At 33.8% G+C, this 22,882-nt stretch overlaps 3 protein-coding genes across 6 annotated transcripts in view; 2 read left to right on the plus strand and 1 right to left on the minus strand.

Moving 5' to 3' along the window:
* The window catches only part of LOC108687059 (caprin homolog), a 3,952-nt gene extending 2,124 nt beyond the window's left edge, over nt 1-1,828 (minus strand). Inside the window, exons 1-3 of the mRNA XM_018192669.1 lie at nt 1,701-1,828; nt 517-735; nt 1-318 (exon numbers count right to left, since the gene is read on the minus strand). The exon at nt 1-318 is cut by the window's left edge and continues 1 nt beyond it. Coding sequence (XP_018048158.1) covers nt 1-318; nt 517-735; nt 1,701-1,814 — 651 coding nt within the window. The 5' untranslated portion in view covers nt 1,815-1,828. The remainder of the gene's footprint in view (nt 319-516; nt 736-1,700) is intronic.
* A 4,047-nt stretch (nt 1,829-5,875) lies between these two features.
* On the plus strand, nt 5,876-13,589 carry LOC108686875 (gonadotropin-releasing hormone II receptor-like). Of its 4 annotated transcripts, XM_018192372.1 has the most exons (10): nt 5,876-6,531; nt 8,458-8,768; nt 9,424-9,705; nt 9,817-9,965; nt 10,500-10,605; nt 10,681-10,888; nt 11,303-11,426; nt 11,722-11,854; nt 12,320-12,485; nt 12,779-13,589. In XM_018192372.1, exons 3-10 carry the CDS (start codon nt 9,430-9,432, stop codon nt 12,889-12,891), a joined length of 1,275 nt encoding a protein of 424 aa, XP_018047861.1. In that variant the 5' UTR covers nt 5,876-6,531; nt 8,458-8,768; nt 9,424-9,429; the 3' UTR covers nt 12,892-13,589. The 4 variants fall into 4 exon arrangements, with proteins under 4 accessions (XP_018047861.1, XP_018047860.1, XP_018047862.1 ...); XM_018192371.1 differs by lacking the exon at nt 8,458-8,768; XM_018192373.1 differs by lacking the exon at nt 8,458-8,768 and having other exon boundaries at nt 9,430-9,705.
* Nucleotides 13,590-15,619: 2,030 nt separating this feature from the next.
* The window catches only part of LOC108686885 (cartilage oligomeric matrix protein), a 9,026-nt gene continuing 1,763 nt past the window's right edge, over nt 15,620-22,882 (plus strand). Inside the window, exons 1-12 of the mRNA XM_018192385.1 lie at nt 15,620-15,867; nt 16,304-16,474; nt 16,558-16,790; nt 17,810-18,614; nt 18,680-18,765; nt 19,030-19,093; nt 19,932-20,145; nt 20,414-20,542; nt 20,862-21,138; nt 21,292-21,444; nt 21,689-22,061; nt 22,339-22,695. Of these exons, the coding sequence (XP_018047874.1) occupies nt 15,792-15,867; nt 16,304-16,474; nt 16,558-16,790; nt 17,810-18,614; nt 18,680-18,765; nt 19,030-19,093; nt 19,932-20,145; nt 20,414-20,542; nt 20,862-21,138; nt 21,292-21,444; nt 21,689-22,061; nt 22,339-22,695 (2,938 nt within the window). The 5' untranslated portion in view covers nt 15,620-15,791. The remainder of the gene's footprint in view (nt 15,868-16,303; nt 16,475-16,557; nt 16,791-17,809; nt 18,615-18,679; nt 18,766-19,029; nt 19,094-19,931; nt 20,146-20,413; nt 20,543-20,861; nt 21,139-21,291; nt 21,445-21,688; nt 22,062-22,338; nt 22,696-22,882) is intronic.

A 22,882-nucleotide genomic window follows, 5' to 3' on the forward strand; every position in this document is an offset into this window, starting at 1 on the left:
TTGATCGAAATAGCCGCACTGATTAATTTTTGCAATTATCTCTTTCAATTTATTATAAGTAGTGCCAATAACTTCACGTTGCTTTCCATCAACAATCGCAACATAATGCTCCGCCACTTTTTGTGCTTGCTGAACAAATGTCAGATCACCTTCTTCACGCTGATTCTTTATCACTATCTCATTATATAAATTGTCTAGATACTTGAATTCCTCTTCCGTCAGTTTTATAGCCCCGTTCTTTCCATGAAAGAAATCGTCTCTAACAGAATCAGTATTTATGCTTATTAGGACATGCTGAGCAAGTAGCACTTCCTTTACCTACAACCGAGATCATATTTTCTTAAAATTACATCTTACATAATATATATAAGAATGTATAATAATTTAATTGTATAATTGTATAATAATTTAATTGTATAATTGTATAATAATTTAATTGTATGTAACAATATATAATAACTTATACAATATAACAATATATAATTACTAATGTAATAACTTTATTTTGAATTATACTTTTGCAATGTCTTGTTGCATACGCTCAACAGCCTCTTTCCGTGCCAATTTCTTCTGCTGTTTAACCGCATCATTAGCAATATTAACGATTTGCTTATACAAGTCCCGTGTAATCTCTAGTGTTTGAAGCACTTCATCATATTTCGCCACCGCTGTTTTTTGGTCTGAATTTAATTCTCTTCCATTTTTTTGCAAATCTCTATATGATTCGAGCCTCCCCTAAATTTAAAGAATACATTTTATAGATTTGTTTGATTTCTTTTGAGAGAAAATGAGAAAAATAAAAAGAGAAAGATAAAAAGAAAAAAAAGAGAGACAATTAATTACATTCAACATTATATTATAAATTGTAAAATAAGCATTATATTTATACTGTTTTCTGTAATTAATATACTGTTTTTTGTAATTATACACTTTTTTAATATATACTTTTAAAATTCTGTAATTAATATATACTTTTAAAACTTAAAGTGAAACAGATATACATTTGATTTGGCTGAAGCAAGAAAAAAGTTTTAGTGCAGCTTAGTGCAAGAATAAAAAAAGATCCATTGTGTTTACATCAAAACCAAGCATGGTTATAAATCAGTTAGAACATAATGTAAGATATAACAAAAGTTTAGATAACATCAAAGTTTATGCTCTTGTTCTAAAAGATCAAACGTTTAGAAATATTCCGCGAAAGCATGACGAAATGCACGACAAAGCAGCGTCGACATTTACCGCTAACAAACTAAAACTGGAAACCGGGAAACGCCGAACGTCGATCGCGGGAACACCCTATGGCGCAGCAAGACTCTAACGTAAATAAATCGTCAGCAGACGTTATTATCGGGTACGTGCCAGCGTCGCGTCCCGCCAAAGGCGTTAAAAAGCGCGTCGTGCATAAAGAAAAGTTTCGTGTACACGTAGACTGTACACCGCCATGATATAAGGTTGGCGATGATAAGTTGGCGTGTCCGGAAGCTCGAAATATTATTTATTAGACCATACATTGTAAAGGATTGCGGATTGATACTCGATCCGGCGATACGTGGACATAACGCGTTGCATGTACCCTTGAAAAATCGAGGCGCGAGCACATGGCATGTCGAAGGATCATGGCGGATCGCGGCGAGAAAGCCACGACTGACAGACATAGACATTTGTCTGTAATTATGATTTGGCCGCGATGTTGCATTTACCTTACGCTTCTCGAGATTCCGTATCTTGTGCTCGATTACGACGATCGCTTGGCGTAACGGATCCACGGTCTCCGTAGAGGCCTGTTTTTCTAGTTTGGGGTTGGCAGAAGGCATCCTTCACGGGCAACAAACACGAACTGGCTGGGACTCGGAATGGTAACCAAGTTGAACCAAGTCACGAGGAGAAGGAGGGGGTAAATGGGACGACAGAATGGCGGGCTGAACGTTTCCGAAATATTGAGGATTCGCATGCGCGACATAACTTGTCCAAATGAACTTGATTAACCAAATTTGACTCAAATCAATTCATTGATGTTTTCTCCATTTTCGCCAAAAATTGTGGAGTTTCCACATTAATGAAATTATCCGATTTTATTAAAAACTACATATTTTCAAAACGATTTTATTTAAAAAAATTAGATTAACTTAGTAAATTAAATTAATTCAACCGATAGAATTGTTTATTATCAGCAAAATTTTTGACTGTAAAATTCTTTATTTTAATTTTTCTTTCTAAATCGAACAATAAGAGATTGATGATTTTATCTATGTCAATAAAATATTGAAGATTAATTATTTGATGAATTAATTCCTTTTATTATATTCATATATAAATATTATTTATTCTATATAGTTACATTTTATTAATTTAGAATGCATTACTTTAATTTTGAGTGAAATAATATTTACAATAATTTTCAAATCTTCCGCTTATTTTCAATTTTTTCGGTTACACTTATTTCAAATTTAAGTGCGAAAATTACAATGAACTATTTTGCATTGAACATTTAATACTACACTTATATTCATTAATGATTTCTTGCATCTGATTGGCATATTCCATTAGATCGACGATTACGATTAAGGTCGGATTCTCATGCAGACGGCGCTTGAGCGTTGATTGATAAAAAAACGGATGTAAGTATAAATCTCCCTCATTCATTTTTCTCCAATGCATTTCAATTTTATCTAATAATATGATCCATCATGTTAAGTATTGAAGAAACTCTCATTTCTTTTTCATTCAAGAAAATTTACCCTATTCTTATTTATTCAATCTGTTCTATGCTGTTTTAATATAAAGCCTCTTCTTTTTAATTGAACTTTTTGATTGGTTCATCTTTTCACGTTTTCTTTTCAACATGGAAAGAAAAGGAAGAAAGATGAATCATTCAAGAACTTCAGCTAAGAAGAACATATCTATAACTAAACAAGACAAACTTCTGAAATATGTTTTGAAATGCACGAACAGCTAAAAATCTTTAATTCATGTTGTATCTATGCTTTTAGACTACGTTCAAAAAAACAACTTGCAACTGTTTATTCTTAAGTCAGTGTTAATTCATAATCGATTCTTATATTTAAGACTGTTTAAGTACAGTCTTAAATGTCACGAACCAATCAGGGCCGCGTAAAAGCCGCAGCACAGACTTTTGCATAATGCATAACGCATAATGCATAAGCAAATCAAATAATCAGAATCTTTTTTTTCCTATCATTTCATAGAAAAGAAGGATTTCGATTGGTTAATTCCCTTATGAGCTATGCATTATGCGAGAGCCTGTGCTGCAGCCATTAACTTAAGATATTACTTAAGACATTACTTAAGGAGGTTCTATTCTTTAGAGAGTGAAAAAAATCGATTTTTTTTTTACAGTTTTTACATCTCTTAAGTGTGTAGAATATGCCTGTAAAAAGATTTTGCAATATTCAAAATTGTAAAACAATTTATGACTTGTTAAACTAAATTTTGCATCGATCAAAAATCAAGGTATTATGCGCAAAACAAGCAAGAATCGAAAGAAGAAGGGCTCAAATGCAGCAAAACATTTGTTCTTCAAACAGGAGGAGAAATTGACTTATAGGCCAGGAATCGCTAATTAAATTAAGTTGCAAAATATTATTAACAAAAAGTTATTATAAAATAAAACTTTAAACACGTTTTTCTCGAATTCACGTTTTTCAAATTGGCGGAAAATGTACAGCTTTAACAAATCATCTGATTGACATGTTTTTTTCTACGAAGTTTTTTTTTTACGAAAAATGCCAGTTACTAATCGGCTGTTAATTGACCAATCACATTTGCTGTTTAGTAGAATTGACCAATTACGGTTGATAGTTAATGCTGATTAATCGATATTGGTATAAAATCGGATTTTTTAGATTAAAATATTTTCTTGTTGTTTATCGAATGTTAAACAAGGATAGCATCTGGGAAGCATTCGGGTGGGAATCTGAGAATCAATTGTGTATCTTGATACGAGGTGAAAATTATAAAAGAATAATTCACTAGATATTGACCAATTAAATTATGAATATTCTAGTGAATTTGCTAATTTTTGTAATTTTCATCTCATTTCGAGATACATAATCGACTGAACACGCCCTAGAATCTAAAATGTTTCTATTGGAAGGCAATTTTTAGCGCCATCGTAGTGAATCCACAAATGGTGAACTAAAGTTAATCACGTGACAAGAAGAGGGAAACTGATGCCATATTTAAACCAGCGCGTTCATATAAATAAATACCTAGTCATAAATTATATAACAATTGCTTAAGAACTTATAATATCCTACGCATTTTTTGCAAATAGATAGTATTGTAGAAAAGTAGTATTTAATTTTGTTCAAACAAATTCTGCTTTATAAAATCAGATAGTAAGTCAATGTTTAAATTTTTAAATGAGTTTCACGGTTTGAGATTTATTGATAGAGCAAGTTCTTCTTCCATTTCAACAAGAAGAAAATTGTTTATGATGTATGTATTTACATTACATATGGCAAATGCTCTGTTCAATTTCAATTCTAACTTTAAATTTTAGTTTGCGTCATATTATTTTTATTTTTCTTTTTTATCTTATCATTATTCATATGCACGTACACTTCATGTACTGATAATTAAAGTGTTTAGTACAAAATTTTCCTGTAAATAGTGACATTTTGCTAATCTTTGTGATTGTTAACACTTCGTGGATGTTTATACTAAGCTACTTTGGAAAGCAAGATGTGCAAAAGATAAAAATCCCGGAGCTAATAGAATATTTAGAATCAAGTTATAAATGTTGCTCTTTTAGTTTTTCAATACTACTATAATAGTCCTCCAAATAGAACAGTAAGTTATGATATCAAGATGATTCCAAAATGATCGTTAAAAGTCATTTTTCTATCATTTCCGATTCATTTTAATGTTTGGACATTAAACATCGTAACTTATTGTTCTTGGAATTGTCTTTAGTTTTCCTCTAAAAAAAACAGTATCTTGATATAAAGAATTTAAAGAATTAAAAACATAATTAAATTGTAACAAAAGATATTAAAATATACTTTTATAAAATATAAATCTTATAACGCAAACTCAGGTAGAATATAAAAGTCACAATAATCAAAGAACGTTATTCATCATGATCTTATTTGTCATTTATAATGAATATACGTATAATATTAAATATTAAAATACACTTTTGTAAAGTTTAAATCTTATAACATAAGTCCAGATAGACATAGAAGTCACAATAACATCATATAAGAATATCATTGTGACTTCATTTGTCATTTATAAGTGACAAAGAACTTGTAAATGACAAATAAGGTCATGATAATAAGGTCATGATTTTTTATGATATTATTATAATTCTATATTCTACCTGAATGCATTATAAAATTTAAACTTTACAGAAGTAATATTTTAATTCTTTAAAAGTTTAATTTAAGTATTAAATTTAAGTTAAATTTAAGTATTTTAAATTGTTACATTATTATGACCTTATTTATATGTGACAAATGAAGTCATGATAACGTCTTATGACTGTGTTCCATCCAGAAGATATTTTTTCCATAGCATCATTAGAAAGTGATAGAGAAATAGTAGCATTAATTAACATCAATATATGATGAAATGTCCAAAGATATACTCGTTTCTCCAAGTAAATATGTACGATTCATTCACATTGATCTCTGCCTCTTTCACGAATTCTCCGTCCCTCCGGTCACTTTCCGTTTGTGTGCTCGACCAACATCACTGTCTCTGACACGTTATAGTTCTATCAGCGGAGATTTGACATTTGACCCTTGACGCTGGCCTAAGTGTTCGCGTCGGCGGGTAAATCGCAAGCATTCCGCGGGATCGGCAGTCCCGCGTCAATCATCGCGCGCTTAATTATACTTACTTGGCCGAATTCCGTTGTTTAGCAGTCGTCGATCACGTGCATCCGCATATATAATCGCATTCCCCCGCGTTATGCGAAACTTGCGATATCCAACGGGGCGCGTCCTTCTATACGTTTCGACGTAGACGATAAATCCTTCTCTTTATTTTCTTCTTTATTTTTCCTCTTTATTTTTCTTCTTAATTTTTTTTCGTCTCGCCGCGATACGGAATTTTTTTCGATTGTTCTATCGAACTGATGTGTGTCAGCGTTTATGCGATAATCTCAGTCAAGAAAATGGATTGAGACCATGCACGTGGAAAATGCGCTCGCGATTGCCACAGGTTCACGCGCGAGGGTGAAGCAGCGCGATTAGAAAATTCCGCGATTATTCGCAAGAAAGAGATAATCGTGGCAGAAGTTTTCACATTTTCACGAAGAAGCTACGGTGCACAGTCAATGGGATTTCGCTGTTAAAAGCAGAGTTTCAGATTTTTTTCAATATCAAAATCTGATTGAAGCTAACCGACACTTTGCATCGTCGATTAAATCTCACATGAATAACTCAATTGGAAAATTATAATTATTAAAAATTATAAATTGCAGTTTACAATTTGAAAGGGAACGAAGTGGATAAAGAAGTGCCAAGAATAAGTTCATATATCGAAGCTGCGAAATTGCACCGAGTAAGCAATTGGTCGAATAAATATTATTTTGAAAATTTTTTCTCATCGAAAAAGACATACGATTTATTCTTATACAATTTTTTCTTAATGTATTTTTATTTAAAAAATAAGAGTGTAGAGATAATATTTATTTTTTATATTTATTGAAAATACAAATAAAAACTAGAAAATATTTCTAAGGGAAACCGAAGGAAAAACTGTACAACCATAAATCGTATTATCTTCACGTCGTAGTTATCTATCATCTTTCTTGTTAGGAACTAAATCGTCACAGAGACAGACGTCGTCGGCATTGACATTTTGTCGCAGTTATTTACTGTTCGAAAACAAATAACAGCAAATTATTTCTTATACAAACATTATATTTATATAAAAAATAATTTTTTTTAATTTCAAAAATGATTAATCGTCTTCGTATCGATTCGCTTCAGTTTTCCTTTTGCGACAAATAAATTCTTAATTTTTAAATATTTCTAATTTATAATTTGATATCTTTTACGCAACGCGTCCCAAATACGCGAAACATTAATCAGGTTTTATTGCCCGACGAATTACATTATATCGATACGTCGATATGAAGCTTCATGCGAAGGAGGATTCTTAATTGAATGATATAAACGACTCCATTCCGATAGCATCATATTCTACGCTTTTTACGTCATATAAAATCCGATACAAATTTATAAATATCTTTCTTCATATAATTGGCAAATTATTTGATATAATTACTGATATAATTGTTATAAGAGCTAAAACGCGTGCTTATTACGATTGACGCTGTACTTAATCTCATGTAAACAAAGCCTCTAGTCTAATCTAATCTAGGCGTTCCTGGACGAAAACATTTAATAGTCTATTTTTTATTTTTTTTTTTTTGTGAAATAAATTGCGCAAATCATATTTGAACCGAAATCAAGGCAGATCAGTTAGCGTCGTATCAACCATGTCGCTCATTCGCACAAAATATATATATTGTGAAAATAACGAGAATTCAGATAAAGGATCGCGATAATTATCGGCATCCAGGAAGAAAAATTATTTTCTCCTAACGTATTGAAATCTCTTATCGAACATTTCGTACTATATTGATTCAGCACATTATTCTGCGTCGTAGAAAAATTACTCGATTTTCAGAAAATATGCTGAAAATCGAGCAACAATTTTTTGCATCAATTTTATTTTGACTTTGTGTAAATGATGTTATATTTGATAACATTTTTTAACCTATTTCCTATATTTACTTGAAGCATATAGTGTTAGTGCATTAATTCTACCAAAACAAGCGTCACATTTATATCACTTAAATCCCCAAAAAATCGAACACCACGATTAAACGAAGTTTATTACAGCAATTAATTGAAGAAAAACAACTTGTTAATGATATCTTAACGTGTTTTCCCCCCCGATGCACTTTGTGCCTCGAGGCCGAAGTTTAGTTCCGTATTTCTGCGCATGTTAAATGATATAAGGCGGATTTGGTACTTTGGAACGCGATCCATATTGATGATTTAATATCAAAACTGCAGCAATGCAATAAGATATATGAGTTGCTTTCTTTCTAATATCTTTCTTTTATTTTATCTCATTTTTTCTTCTTAATGAACAACCAAGTGCGATTTTGACCAGTTCTCAAAGAATATAACAGTTCGTAAACAGTTACCAAAAATAGCAGACTAATGCCCGTTTCAATCAATGTAGATTAATTTTAATCTCGGTTCAACTTACTTTTCAGTCTTTTTTATTTCTTAGAATTAGAAAAAAATGAAGAGTTAATCCAAGCAGAGCAACAAGTCATGATAATGTGAAAATAAATCGAAAATGATTGAAAAATAACTTTTAATCGTTTTGGAGTTATTTTGACATCATAATGACTTATTGTTCTGCTTGGATAATTAGATCAAGATTAAAATTAAACTACATTGGTAGAAACAAGCATTCGAGCCTGGGCTTCAACACCTACGTCGCTCGGACCTGCGCCGAAGCTTCTGTATGTCAACAAGAACTCGAGAAGTAAAACGAATCAGTATTATAACATACCCCGCACAATGAGGGTTCGTTATCACTAGCACACAGGGGCGACACAATTACAAGTAGATCGCGATCGACGAATGTCGCTTCGAAATATATTATTTTGCACTCGGCACGCTCTCTTCGGCTGATTTACAATGTAATTCAGGATTTATGCGATCATTCAACCCGAAGCTCTGCAACGTGAAGGCGATTCCATCCCTTTTCTCGTAAGACTCAAAACAATATAAACACCTCATAAAAAACATATTCTGTCTGAAAACTATTTTATATTTTCTTTTTTTAAATATCTCTTCATATATAAATATTTTTTTAAAAATAATAGGAAATTAATTTGAGAAGCTAAATGATTTTTACAGCAAAATCATTTTGCGTTTTGCATTTAATATAGTAGATAAATAAAAAATAAAAGTTTAAAAGATCTTTTTTTTATGTTTTAATCTCATTTTTTTTCTTCAATCGCGATTAGTTATCCAAGCTTTGAATCGCAGATCACTTTGTAATGCAATTCTTTGATGTTATCTATGTATTACATTTAAAGGCCAAATCACTAAATACAAACAAATACGATCTGGCAAACGTTCGTCATGATACGTGTATCTGTTTGAATAATTACGTATTATTTCATTCTCTTTAGATATATATATTATTCGGATTTTATTTCCCAAACTTTCCAAGCTAAAAGTGTGAGCATGAAATCTCGAATTCACATCACCACAACGAATCGTATCCTCTAACATTTCTTTTTATTATTCTATAAACTTTCAGATAAGGAAAAACTTTTGAAGTAATTCCGCAATTAAAATCCGCAAATCGAGAAAATACATGATTGCGAAAGATATATCTTTAACAAGATCGTGACAGTTTCAGATGATTGACAATTTAATCTTCAATGATATGGGGAACGTAATGCAATTAGACGAGGCCGAGGACGAAGAGAGCTTCAAGTGCAATGGCACTATTCACGCAGAACTGCCAATCGAATTGCGTTTCAATGACGGCCACTTGGTGACGATCATCACTTACAGCATCCTAATGGTGATATCGGCCATTGGAAATATTTCCGTGCTGACCATAATAAAAAAACGAAAGTCCAAATCCCGGATACAGAATCTCGTAATGCACTTGTCGATCGCTGACCTCTTTGTAAGTATAACGCTGCGAGCGCAAATAACTTGCGATAAAGTAATCATACCGTTCGCGATTTGCGCTTCAATGTAGCAAACATGAGATATGTTGCATCTTGTCATTGTCCAGGTGACATTCCTGATGATGCCATTCGAAATCGGATGGGCGAGCACGGTATCCTGGGAAGCAGGAGACGCGATGTGTCGCATAATGGCTTTCTTCAGGACATTCGGCCTGTATCTTTCATCCTTTGTAATAATCTGCATAAGTATAGACAGGTCAGCACAACAATAACCATAAATCGCGTTTATTCTGCGACACTTTTAGTACGCACTGCATATTAAAGCCTAAAAGTTGTACACTGATTTAATCTAATTATAAAAGTAAAATGTAAATATTTCGAATTATAAAATATATATTTTATTTAATAGTACAACAAAATGTGTGGAAGATTTCACGGTTTAACTCGTTTTTATATTTGTCAAAGACACATCTTTAATCGGCAATTATGTACAATGCAATAGTAATATAGGTTTAATATATATGCACTAATGAGCACTGATTGTGAGTGCATCCAATTAAATTCATTATTAGTTCCAATCCATTGAACGTTGTATCCCATACAGCAGAATGTCCAAATTACATCAGTATCATTAATATATAACAATAAAAACAATTTAATAACGCAATGTCAATAGGATATCTATGATATATTCGGGATATTTCTGCCGCGGAATACATTAACACGATTTGCGGTGTTTAGAATAATCGCACGTTTTGGATAAGACTACACATGTAACTTCATCTTCTAGATATTACGCCGTGATGCGACCTCTCCAAATACTAGATGTTCACAGGAGAGGGAAGATATTGCTGATGCTTGCGTGGATTGGCTCTATACTTTGTTCCATGCCACAGGTGCATTAATTTTTATTCAAATTGCATAAAATGCCACTTCGCTTCGTGATTAGCGCTAAATTTCGTTTCTTGTAGATGTTGGTGTTCCATCTTGAGACGCATCCAAATTACACTTGTTATACGCAATGTATAACATTCAATATCTTCCCATCGTACGTGCACGAAGTTTTCTACAGTTTGTTCGGTATGGTAGTGATGTATTGGTGTCCCCTTATTGTAATATTCTATACTTACACCAGTATTTTCATGGAGATCTGCCGTAGATCCAGGGAGAGAAGTGAAGGTATGGTTGAATGTAATTTATCGCTCTATAAGAATTATTCATATTGCACGCTCAAAATTATTTGAAGCGCGTGCACTAAAAAAGAATCTAGTTATTTAAGTAATAGTTATTTAATGTTAAATGAAATAAATTCAATCGAATATTCGGCTAATGTAATAAAAAATTAACTAATTTTACTTGTCTAAATATTTAATAATTATCATCATAGATTGATTACTATTATTATGTTTGATAATATTCTAAATATTGCACACACCAATTCGCTAAACAAAATACATTTTGCTATTACCAAACTTTTTCTCGTATTTGTATTTCTGATTTATTTAACAAATACAAATTTAATAAGAGATACTATCTAATAAACGTATAGTAATAAATAAATGATGCGATATACTAAACAGGTATTCTTTGTAGATAGAATACGTCGCTCCTCATGCAGTTTTCTAAGCCGAGCGCGAGTACGCACTTTAAAAATGACGATAACCATTATCGCTGTCTTCATTATCTGTTGGAGTCCTTACTACGTGATGAGCGTTTGGTGAGTCTATGATTACTCTTAATTTCTAAAATTTTTCTCGTCAACTAAAAAATCAATCGCGATATATAATAATAACATACGCATTTCAAAAAGTTGATAGTATCGCCAGATTATGTAAATAATAGTATATAAAAAAGATCAATGATTGATGTACATAATGTACGACTTTGACGTGACTGACGTTCACGGCTATAGGTACGCAAATTCTATCTTACAAAAAGGAAAATAACATCTCCTATATTAAAAATCTCGCTATTAAATTCTGTGATCTTTATCGGCAAACGCGTGCAAACAGGTATTGGATTGATCGATCATCAGCCCTCAAAGTCGACGAACGCATTCAGAGAGCCCTTTTCTTCTTCGCGTGCACCAACTCTAGCATGAATCCCATCATCTACGGTATCTTCAATATTCGTCAAAGAAATAAAGTAAGTATTATCTATCTCGAACGTTATGACGCTGTAAATTTTATTCAATTCAATGAAGCTTTTAGTCTGAGACATCATTAACTTGACATCTCATATAAAATCATAAATTATTTTATCGACAAAGTTTTGCATAAAAAATTTAAATTGACATGCATATATAACGATCTTACAGCCATTAAATCAAATTCATTTTAAGCATCATTTTAAGCGTGAAATAGAATTTGATTCAGGACGAATTCGTGTAATTGTCACATCAATTCGCGCTCTACATGTTGTTAATGCTACGTTTATCCATACAATTGCAAGAGATATTTTAACATCTTATGAAGACAAAAGTAAATCTATACCGCATTAAAAAAGAAGCATATTTCCATGGCTCTTGTTTGCTAAAAATTGAAAAGTCACATTAACACTTTCATTTTTTTCTACTCATACATTCAAGTTGGTTGTTGCCTGTATTTCTAGACACAGCTTCAGTCCCATCCTCTTCTGAAGCTCGTCAACACAACTGTGGAACTTCCTGTTGTCGCATACGCCAGAGATTCCATTTTCACCATTTTCGTAATAACATTGCCGATTTTTTTTAACCCTCCAACTTCATATAACAGACGTTCATCGCATGATCGTAATGGTAATTTGTTATCTCGATAATTAGATATTTTTCTCTACTAATTGATAAGTAAATCCCCCCCCCCCCCACTTCACATCTTGCATGTTTCCATGCGATTAATAGAAGAGTAATTACACATCGATATTTTCTTGAAGAAATGAAGAAAATTCTATTATATGATAACCGCAATTACAAAAAACAATATTGAATGTTCAACGTTTAAGAAAAACATTCAAGCTTCAAGACAGTCGATTAAACGAGATTTAAGACTTCGGCAGTTCCAAGTTCCACGAAAATTTCTATTTTCGTTCTAGGCGCCGATGCGTACAGCCACCATCGAGACCCGGGTCACGCCGCTGTCCCTATCCATCAAACTTCTCGATTGTCAATGAATGCGATGTTCATCGGCTCGAATAGATGCGTTTAAATCAACGATGTTAGCTTAAATATCTGCGTTCTTTTACGAAAATAAGTTTCAGCAGTAGTGCTGTCAAATGCTGCAAACTGCATCTTACATGACGGTGCATTCACGTGCAGATATTGTCCGGAAACTATCGTGTACGCAGAGCTGTTCAAAAGTTCTCATCTCACTCTAGATGTATGATGAGATTAGGCGAGATGTGAAAGCGACTGTGATCGATCAAATTAAATCGCGATGGAAGAAGAAGATCCTCTGACGAAGTTGAAGAAACGCGACGAAAAAACAGAGATTTTCCTAAGTGAACTATGTATTCATTTGTTTCTAGATATATTTATTTTCAAGTTAGATAAGAACTTTTAAAAGAAGATTCTAGACTAAGTTTTTATATGTATTTGTTTCGATATAAGCAAACGTTGCAAATGCAACCATGAATGCTTCTTCGAGTATGTGTTCTTTCTTTTTTTTATATATGTATATACTTTCGCGACACAAGGTTGTGCAAACAAGTTACGTAAGCTATTTATATACCGTTTATGTTCCGTATATTTTTATAAGAAGGAAAAAGATATCGAACAAAATGTGTGTGTTTGCATCGCGCAATCCTGTTTCATTACTTAAAAACTTTTAAAGGATAAGCACTCAATCTATTGTGTTTCTGTCTATATATTTTCCATAAATAAAAAAAGGAAAATTGTAATTTGTGACACGCGTGTAATATTCAGATTATTATTCCTGCGTGATCGGGTAACGTAATATGATACACGTAATGATGTATTTCGGTCTATAACAGGTAAGGGAGTCAGCGTCTCTTTCCCGGAATCTGCAGATGCATCTCTGTAACGTTCGTCAGCTTAATTTAAATTGAGTTAAATCTGCGTGACTTCGTACTGACTTCGAAGTCTGACTCTATATAACAGGCTAGTTATATACATTAGACTCAACCCGCACATCTGTAATGTCGGTCAATTAGGATGGAAAATTGATCGCATTGTACAGTGCGGCCACGCTAAGTCTCGGTCAGCATCCAATACGGTTGAAACGTAGATAATGACGAAGACGAAATGACGGCAGAGACCGAAGCGATCCCTTTCGTTCCGCGTGTTCGCTACGGCACGTGTATCACGTGAACGAAAAATGGCATGACGTGTTGAAATCGGTTAAGAGCCATAATCTTCCGCCCATAAATTTTCAAACTCCTTTGTGGTACAACAAATCAATCTATTTGTAAATTAGAAACATCACCAATCAGTCAAATATGACAAAATATCGAATGAAATATGAAAAAGTATTAAAAGAAATACATAGAAATTTATAATAAATCCAAAAAATATATCAAATTAAGAGAAAATTAAAATGACTTTATTTTGTTGTCATGAACAGTCAAAATGATAACTTTTTACAAAATTTGTTGTTAAGGATTATTTTTATCCTTAACAACAAATGTTGACTTTTGTATGTTCTTTGAAAATTTGTATAAGTCATAAATATCTAATTTGCAAAATATTCATGTATTTAACGTTGTTAGAGTTAAGGATGTTGCTTATGCGCTCACTATTTTTTATCTTCGAATTCGAAGATTAAATTTTGAATGAAAGATTGGCAAATTTTTTTGGAGACACCGTGTATATCACCATGGAGGAAACTAGGCTGCAACGTGTCTACGGTTTGAAACTGGTGTGGATGTGTAGGTGGGACCACTTCCCACATGTAACTGGCACACCAGCGATATTGTTACATACATGTTGCAAGGTCCGTCGCATCGAAAAGACCTAAACTCCTGTCACAGAAACTCTCTCCGAGAGTTGGAGTAGTTTTTTTTAGCTATAAAAAAAGGTTAATATATCAATAAGAAGAAATTACGAACGCAGAAAGCTGGCTACCTTCCTACAGAATTTCCTTATAGTGACTTGTCTATAAATATTGCGATGTGATGATAGTTTTACAGGTACAGGTGCATTCCAAAAAAAAGCACGCAATGCTAATGTGCGAATGAGTATTGCATATTAATCGATTTCGCCGAGAAATTCCTCGTGTCACCGTAGAAGGAAGCGTTAATTTATATTAGCGCCGGCTCTGACACACCTTTCCGCTATGATTATTTCATATCGTTAAAAACACCTTGTGGGCGGATGCATACAATAATGTCGGAGTAATGTATTGACGATACCATTAATCATTCAGCCAGATCATACGGCAATAATATTGCTTACTCCACTGTCCATTTTGAATTGCAGAATTGATTTAATAAAAATTAAAATGCATCCAATAATGTAATAAAATGTAAATTTCACAAAAAATGAATATATACATTTAAATAAATAATATTTTTGAGATAAAATCTTCACAAATAAATTAATTTTTCCAACCGTTCTTTTTCGATTGTCCAATTTAAATATAAATTATATTCGAACGTAAAGATTTTTATTTGCAATTTTTATTTCATTATTCTCTTTTTATTGTCTGTGTGTTTACAAGATTAATTTTAAATCTCAAACAGCCTGTCGCTCTTCTATCGTTTTTCTTTTAGAAATGCAATTACAATTTGCAGTCTTTTTAAAATAATAAAATGATTATAATTATCTTAATTTATCTTAATTCATCAGTGTTTTCTCTACTCGTTACATATACTCAGACGCAGGTAGTAAATACAAAATCTCGTTTGTAAAGCCGTATTCGTGGGCGAAGTATAAAGTCGCGGACAGTCCGTATCCGCGCTTCAGTCGGCGGCCGTGTCTTCTGCATCCGCGCGCGTGCCATTGTATCCGTCAGAATTTATTGCATCACGATTCCAAGACGAGAGAGTGGCACTGAGGGGATTGCAGGAAATTTGGGTTGCATTTGTTAATTTTTGGAAATCCACGATCGATACCGAATATTCGCGCAGAGTGTATCGGGGTCGCATCAGTATGCGGGTCCCGATTTTGTTGATTCTTGGGCTGCTGGTTATCTATGCCGTCGATGGTAACATCATATCTAACGAAGGTAAAGGTTTTGATTATAAGGAAAGTGACAAATGTTTATGAGGGATAATTCCATATTGACGAATTAGCAATGATCATGTTAACTCCGATTCGCGTTTCCATCTTGCGAAAATAAAATATTTCTTCCGTTACTTTCTTCGCCTTTCTTAGACTATAATGTTGAAGACCATTCGCGGCGCGATGCGACAAGAAACCCGGTAGTAACGTGAGATCGGTGATACGTGAGACGTCTTCACGGTTAAGTGCATTGATCAACTCTTGGTCACTCAACTCTTGTATTCTTTCGCAGAATTCTTTATATTATATCTTTAAATGTATATTAAACAGAATAAATAAAATACAATTTTCTATTAATTAACAATTAAGCTTTTTATTATATAAATGCAGGATTATTTTTAATTACTCTATCTTTTTTGTATTCTGCCGTTTTACAACAGCTCTAACTACAAGCCTGCAGGATGCTTGGTTCGATGATGAATTCGTTATCGCAATATCTAACTTTAAGGATAAGAGAAGATCTTCCAGTAGCCCATTGGAGACTCTATTATCTGTGAAATATCTGGGAAAAACAAAATTAGTGCTCATAAGCGATCGACAAACAAAACGCGGTGAGCCAAGATTTGCCTGAATCACGATCTTTTAAATTTCTGCGTTATCATTATTTTAATTTATTTAATGTTTGTCGTTTCAGTTATACTTGAGAGTCTCGATGATACGGGTAGACGAAGCACATCACATGTGAAAGTGGACAGCCTCTCAGTGAACACTCCTCCGAAGAGTCTGATTTTACTGGTGCATCAGGCGCAGCCTAATCCTCGCGTGGATGTGTACATCGATTGTAATTACGAGGGTTCTATACCGTTCAAGATAACTTTCCGCCACATATCTGCGAAAATGGACCCACTAGAAGGATACGTGGAAGTAGTAAGTTTTTATCTTTCACAAAATATTTTTCATAAAGTTTTTAATTTAGATAAATCTTGAATATATATTATCACATATGTTAGTTAAGACAATTCACGCTTTTTTTATGCTTGCCGAGGAATTAAAAATACAAAAAAAAACGTTAATACATTATCCGAAGTTGCTTTTTAAATAAAAAAAAAAATTCCCGCTTGTTTTCGTATACTTAAGTTTGTCTGATATTATTTTTTAATTGCTGTCGCTTTCTTCATTCACGATCGTATAGCAGTTTCTTATTATTCTTTTACGTGTTATTTGTGACGTCCATAAACGTGGGACGACGTCTTTCCAAATATGGTTGACAAGACCTAAGCTAGTTGCTTCTGTTACATGCACCTGGTTGGCTTACCCAACTCAGGCACAACGATCCCTGACTACTCGGATGAATTGAATTCGTTTCAATGAATTATTCGCGCCCTATTTCTGCCACTAGTGATATTACATTCTGACTTTATGCAATTATAACTCTACGATTATTTTCAATTCTCGATTCAATTCTTTGAATGTCTTTTACTACTAAAATCAAAACGATTCTTTGAATTGCCATATTGATTTTGATAGAAATTTTAAATAGTATTTAAAATATTGTTAATTTTTCTCTTAATAATTATAATTTTCTTGATATATTACAATTGAACTCTATTTATTCGAACATCGGGGAAACAATGTTTCAATAACCGATGATTTAGATAACGGGGGTTCACTAACTCTCTGCCAATTTACTAGTTCCAATAATAGAAGCTGACGTTCAGAAAATTGAAATCGAGCATATCGGGCTCCTATTACTACAACTACGACGCCGTAGTTCAGATAATAGGAACTCAACTACGAGTTCAGATTTGGACTTAAGCAAACTTGCTTGTATAGATACTGTAAATAAACGGAATTCTATTGTATTATCTACTAATTCGTTTAATTAAAATTTATTTGATTAACAGTAATATTTATTCATTTATAAACATGTTATAAAATTCTTTTAGTTCAAAGAACGAAAATGGCGAACAAAAGTGTATCAGGCTGCAACCATCACTGATGTGCTGAGGAAAGAGCAATGTCCTGACAACCTATCTGAAATGAAGCAACCTTCAGTATTCGAAATCGATACGCCGAAGACACAACCTATGGATTCTGAGGAAGACTATCAAAATAAATCTATCGATCGACTTGACGAAACAAGTGATGAAATTAATGGATGGGAATCGAATAATAAGGGTCAATGGTCTTCCAGTAATTCAAAGTTTTCCTGGGATCATAAGAAATCTTCCAATAAGAAACATCAAGATCATTCGAGTGATAGCAATCGACTTACGAAAAAAGATTACTCAGGACATCCAAAAGGCAAAAGCAAACCCGATTCATATGACTCTTCCGATCCGTTTTCTTCATCTGGTGAAACGGACAATCTTGATTATCCATATGGATCTCGTCCTTCACAACCTCTGATATCTCGCCCTAAAAAACATGCTAAATCTGGTAAATTCAAACAATCAGGTTCGAAGCTCGATAAATCGGATCCGTACGGTTATGGCAAACAATCTGGATTATATGAATCAAGATCATATAATTTTAACACAAATCCTCCCTTAATATCAAACGAGTCTGTTGGGTCACCTGTTAGATCCGAATCTTTCAACAATCCTAAACGACCTGGCCGAAGTCCGTATCCCGGTAATTTGGGTCAGAATGCGTACCCTTATCCAACAGACATACCTAATTCAGATGAATCATCCGGCAAAAGAGTACCTAGGAGAGGCGACATCGGAATCCAAAGTCTGGATGAGAAAGGTAGGTGAGATAAACGGATATTAAATTAAGTCAATTAATGTGTTCTCACGGGAAGTGTTTTCCAGTCTGCCAGACCGATGATCAAATCGTGAAAACCTTGAACGAATTAATCAACGCTACCAGGAAACTCGGGAGGGAGTTGGAACTAAATGTAAGTTAAGCGATCAAGTAATAAAGCAATTCTTTCATTATGTGTGAATTAATATCCTTGAATCTTAAATTAATGCTTTCATAATAATTTCAAATTAAAATAAACATAAAAATTTGTAAATTCTTATATTTCATTTTTTAATTTATAAATTACATAAAGTTTAATTATTAAAACATTTTGACAAAAAAAAATCGTTATTATTCAATTATAAAAAAAATGTGTGCAATTTTTGAAAGACTTACGACTTATCGTTTCGTTTTATAGAGGATGGAAACCCAACATCTTCGCCATTTGATTGAAAATTGTTCGGCGTGTCGTACACCCCCCGGTGAGTGACGTTCCGTCGTATTGAAAGGACACGTGCTCGAAAATAATAAGTTCTTTTAATTTAAAAGTTAGTCAAAACTGCATCGTAATGCCACAGTTGAATGAATCTAATTAATTTATCTCACGCGCGTCGTCCTTCACACCCTCGAAGGGTTAATCTGTACGTGACAGTTGTCAGCGGAGACTATCTATTTATACGAGTTTGTATTAAGCAATCTTTCAACGCAATAAATGCCTGTTGTTAGAAAAATTCAACTTTGTTGTGACTCTTATATTCTTGCGTTGCGCAATCTCTTTCGATATGTGGGCAGCTAGCGGAAGCTTTCATTTAATCATTTAAAACGCAATCTTTTTGCAAAGATCAAACGTCGTTAATATTTCCGAGTTAATTGTTCTTCAATTACAAATTTACAATTTTTTTATATAAAAAAATATATAAAGATCCTGTTGCAATGTAATCGAGACAAATTTTACTTGCTTCCTCTCGTCTCTCTTCTTCAGATAAATATTTCAATATATCAGAAAATGATTAATTTATTAAATTAAAAATTAAGATGGACGCTTGCAAATACAATAATAATGTAATGGTTATCCCATTGTTACACTGTCTTTACTCTAAGGAGATTAAGAATGCGCAGGATCCGCGACGTCGATTTTAAGTCAATCTCTTTAAGTACATCACTTGCACGTGCACGTACGACACGCTGGGTCGTTGCATAATTTTCTGGGCCCGCGCCGGGCCCGCTCGACGGTGTGCACGGCGCGTATGGAAGACCGGCTGTCGAAAATTCCCCGAAAATTGGCAATTCACTCGTCATTCGAGCCCGGTAATTCCGTAGTGCCAACACCGCCGCCATCCACGTGCGATCATAACTCTCCGTGCTATCCCGGCGTCGATTGCCGTAACACACCGAGCGGACCCCAGTGCGGCCCCTGTCTACGTGGTTACTCCGGAAACGGACGGATCTGCGTCAAAATCAATCCCATCACCTGCCTCCAACGGCCATGCTTCTTGGGAGTGCGGTGTTACGATGATAACGATTATGGCTACAGGCAAGAAAAACATCACTAAGTCTCTAACAATCATTTAAATCTGTAATGGAATAAGATAAAAGTATAGATTAACTTTAATCTCTATTTGTAATTTACTGTTTATCCTTTTCTAATTGTAGAATTAGAATTAAAAAAAGATAAAAAATAAGTTGAATCAAGATTAAACTTAATCTGTGTAGTAGAAATAGACATAAGACAAATTAAAGATGACAACAAATAGAATGTTTCACGAGAATCTTTGTCGTAATTTAAATATAATTCTGTTCAGATGCGACAGATGTCCAAACGGATACATCGGCGATGGCGAAAGATGCGACAGGATAAGAAACCCTTGCGACCGTCATCCCTGTCATCCGGAAGTTAAATGCCATCCTATTTACAGTCCACCGTATTTCAAGTAAACGTTTCACAAGCATATTTTCTTCAAATCCTATATATAATTTTTACTGAAATAAATTCTTTCTATAAAAATTATGAAAGCTTGTTTAAGAAATTTGTCTTCTCAAAATTACGCAATCAAACAAATTCGTAAAATTTAATATAAACAAATTTGATATAAAATGATATAAAAATTTTCACGTCTGCTTACTAGTTAGCTTAATTATTTTTCATGTTTTATATATTGTACGTTCTATATTTTTTCGAATCAAGTAGAATGTGGTGGAATATACGTATCCTGTGCTTTATGATTCTTGTCAATCTCATATGTGATGTAGATGCGGCCCATGTCCATCGGGATATGTGGGTAACGGCACGGTGTGTCTCGATGCGAATGAATGCGAGCTGGCACGACCCTGTCACCCCGGAGTACGGTGCATGAATCTCCATCCTGGATACAGATGCGACCGTTGCCCGACAGGTTACACGGGGCCGATGACGGAAGGCGTCGGTGTCGAAATGGCCAGGACGCGAAAACAAATCTGCCAGGACATAAACGAGTGCGAGACCAACAACGGCGGATGCGATCCCTATTCGGAGTGTATTAACACGGAGGTGAGATGTTTATTCAGCAAACAAGTTAGCATTATTTGTTGTCATTTTGATGTTAAAATGACGATAAATAAAGTCGGTTTATTTGCTGGATGTTTAATAAGTTAAAATCCATTTTGTTCTATGTTTCAAATATATTACTTTCTGTTCCTGAAGGGATCCTTCAGATGCGGTCCGTGCAGAAGTGGTTACGTTGGAAATCGAACGACAGGATGTCATGTTCAGAAAGGTGTCTGCCCAGGTTTGATAACAGTCTGTGATGTCAATGCCTATTGCATCGCCATGTATGCCAACGAATTCACATGCAAGGTAAGCGTCTCTATTGTGTACTTATCATCCAACGAAAACGGAAAATATAAATAAAAATATGAGCTTACAATTAGTGGAATGAATTTGGATATTAATATTTTAAAAAATTAATAAAAAATAGAGCTGTCATCTTTGCGATTCTCTTTAAATGTTTATAATTATAATAAATTGTAACTACAATCCCTATTTTATTATCTAATTTTACTGATTAAAATTCGTCTCTTTTAATCAAAATCTTTTGTAGTGTCATGTTGGTTGGACCGGAAATGGATATTTTTGTGGTCCTGACAGCGACAACGACGGTATCCCCGATAGTAGTCTTAATTGCCACGACCGTCGTTGTTACGCTGACAATTGTAAGACGGTACCGAACAGTGGCCAGGAGGATGCCGACGGTGATGGTATCGGTAACGCTTGCGACGATGACGCTGACAATGACGGCGTATTGAATCTCACCGATAACTGTTGGCTCATTTATAATTCAAACCAGCTCGACAGCGATAACGACAAAGTCGGTGATGCCTGTGATAATTGCCCGATGAATTGGAATTTTAATCAGGAGGACATTGACGACGATGGCGAAGGTGACGCGTGTGATAACGATTTGGATAACGATGGTAAATTTTTAAAAAAGAATACAAGCAACACACACACATATACACGATTATGTGAATCTTTACAAATGTTGGTGTATAAATTAGTTTACGTACCAATTTCATGGAGGCTCATAGATATTTTTTATTACTATATTAGATTTATTCTTAAAACCTCAAATATTATTATTCTATTTTATTTTGAATTAAAAATTTTCACACATTTTTTCATCATTTTAAAAAATTACTAGTTGAAATTGTTGACAATAAATGATGTAACTAATAAAGGGATATTGTTCAGGTATACCCAATAATCAAGACAACTGTATCAACTTAAAGAATTCAAATCAGCGCGACATCGATGCGGACGGCATCGGCGATATCTGCGACAATTGTCCTAATATTAGCAATGCTGACCAAAATGATATCGACGGCGATGGCGTTGGGGATGTTTGCGATACCAATTCGGATCGCGACAGGGATGGTGTCCAGGATGACAAGGACAATTGTCCGGACGTGGCGAATCCCGGACAGAACGACGGCGATCATGACGGCATGGGCGATGAATGCGATGACGACATCGACGGAGATGGTATACCTAACAAGAGCGATAACTGTCCTTACGTCTACAATTTGGATCAGCGTGATCTTAATCCCCGTAAGTTTTAACGGGTTCCTTCATGATAAGATTTAGATTGTAATCTAATTTTTTTTCTGTAGGCAGAAATATAAAATTTTATATTAAAATATTAAATTAAAATTTCCTTGATTTTAAACAGAATATTGCACAATAAAAAAATTTATTAAATCTTAATAATACATACTTCTTTGAATAGAAGTATAAA

Source organism: Atta colombica, unplaced genomic scaffold (assembly GCF_001594045.1).
Source record: "Atta colombica isolate Treedump-2 unplaced genomic scaffold, Acol1.0 scaffold198, whole genome shotgun sequence".
NCBI lineage: Eukaryota > Metazoa > Arthropoda > Insecta > Hymenoptera > Formicidae > Atta > Atta colombica.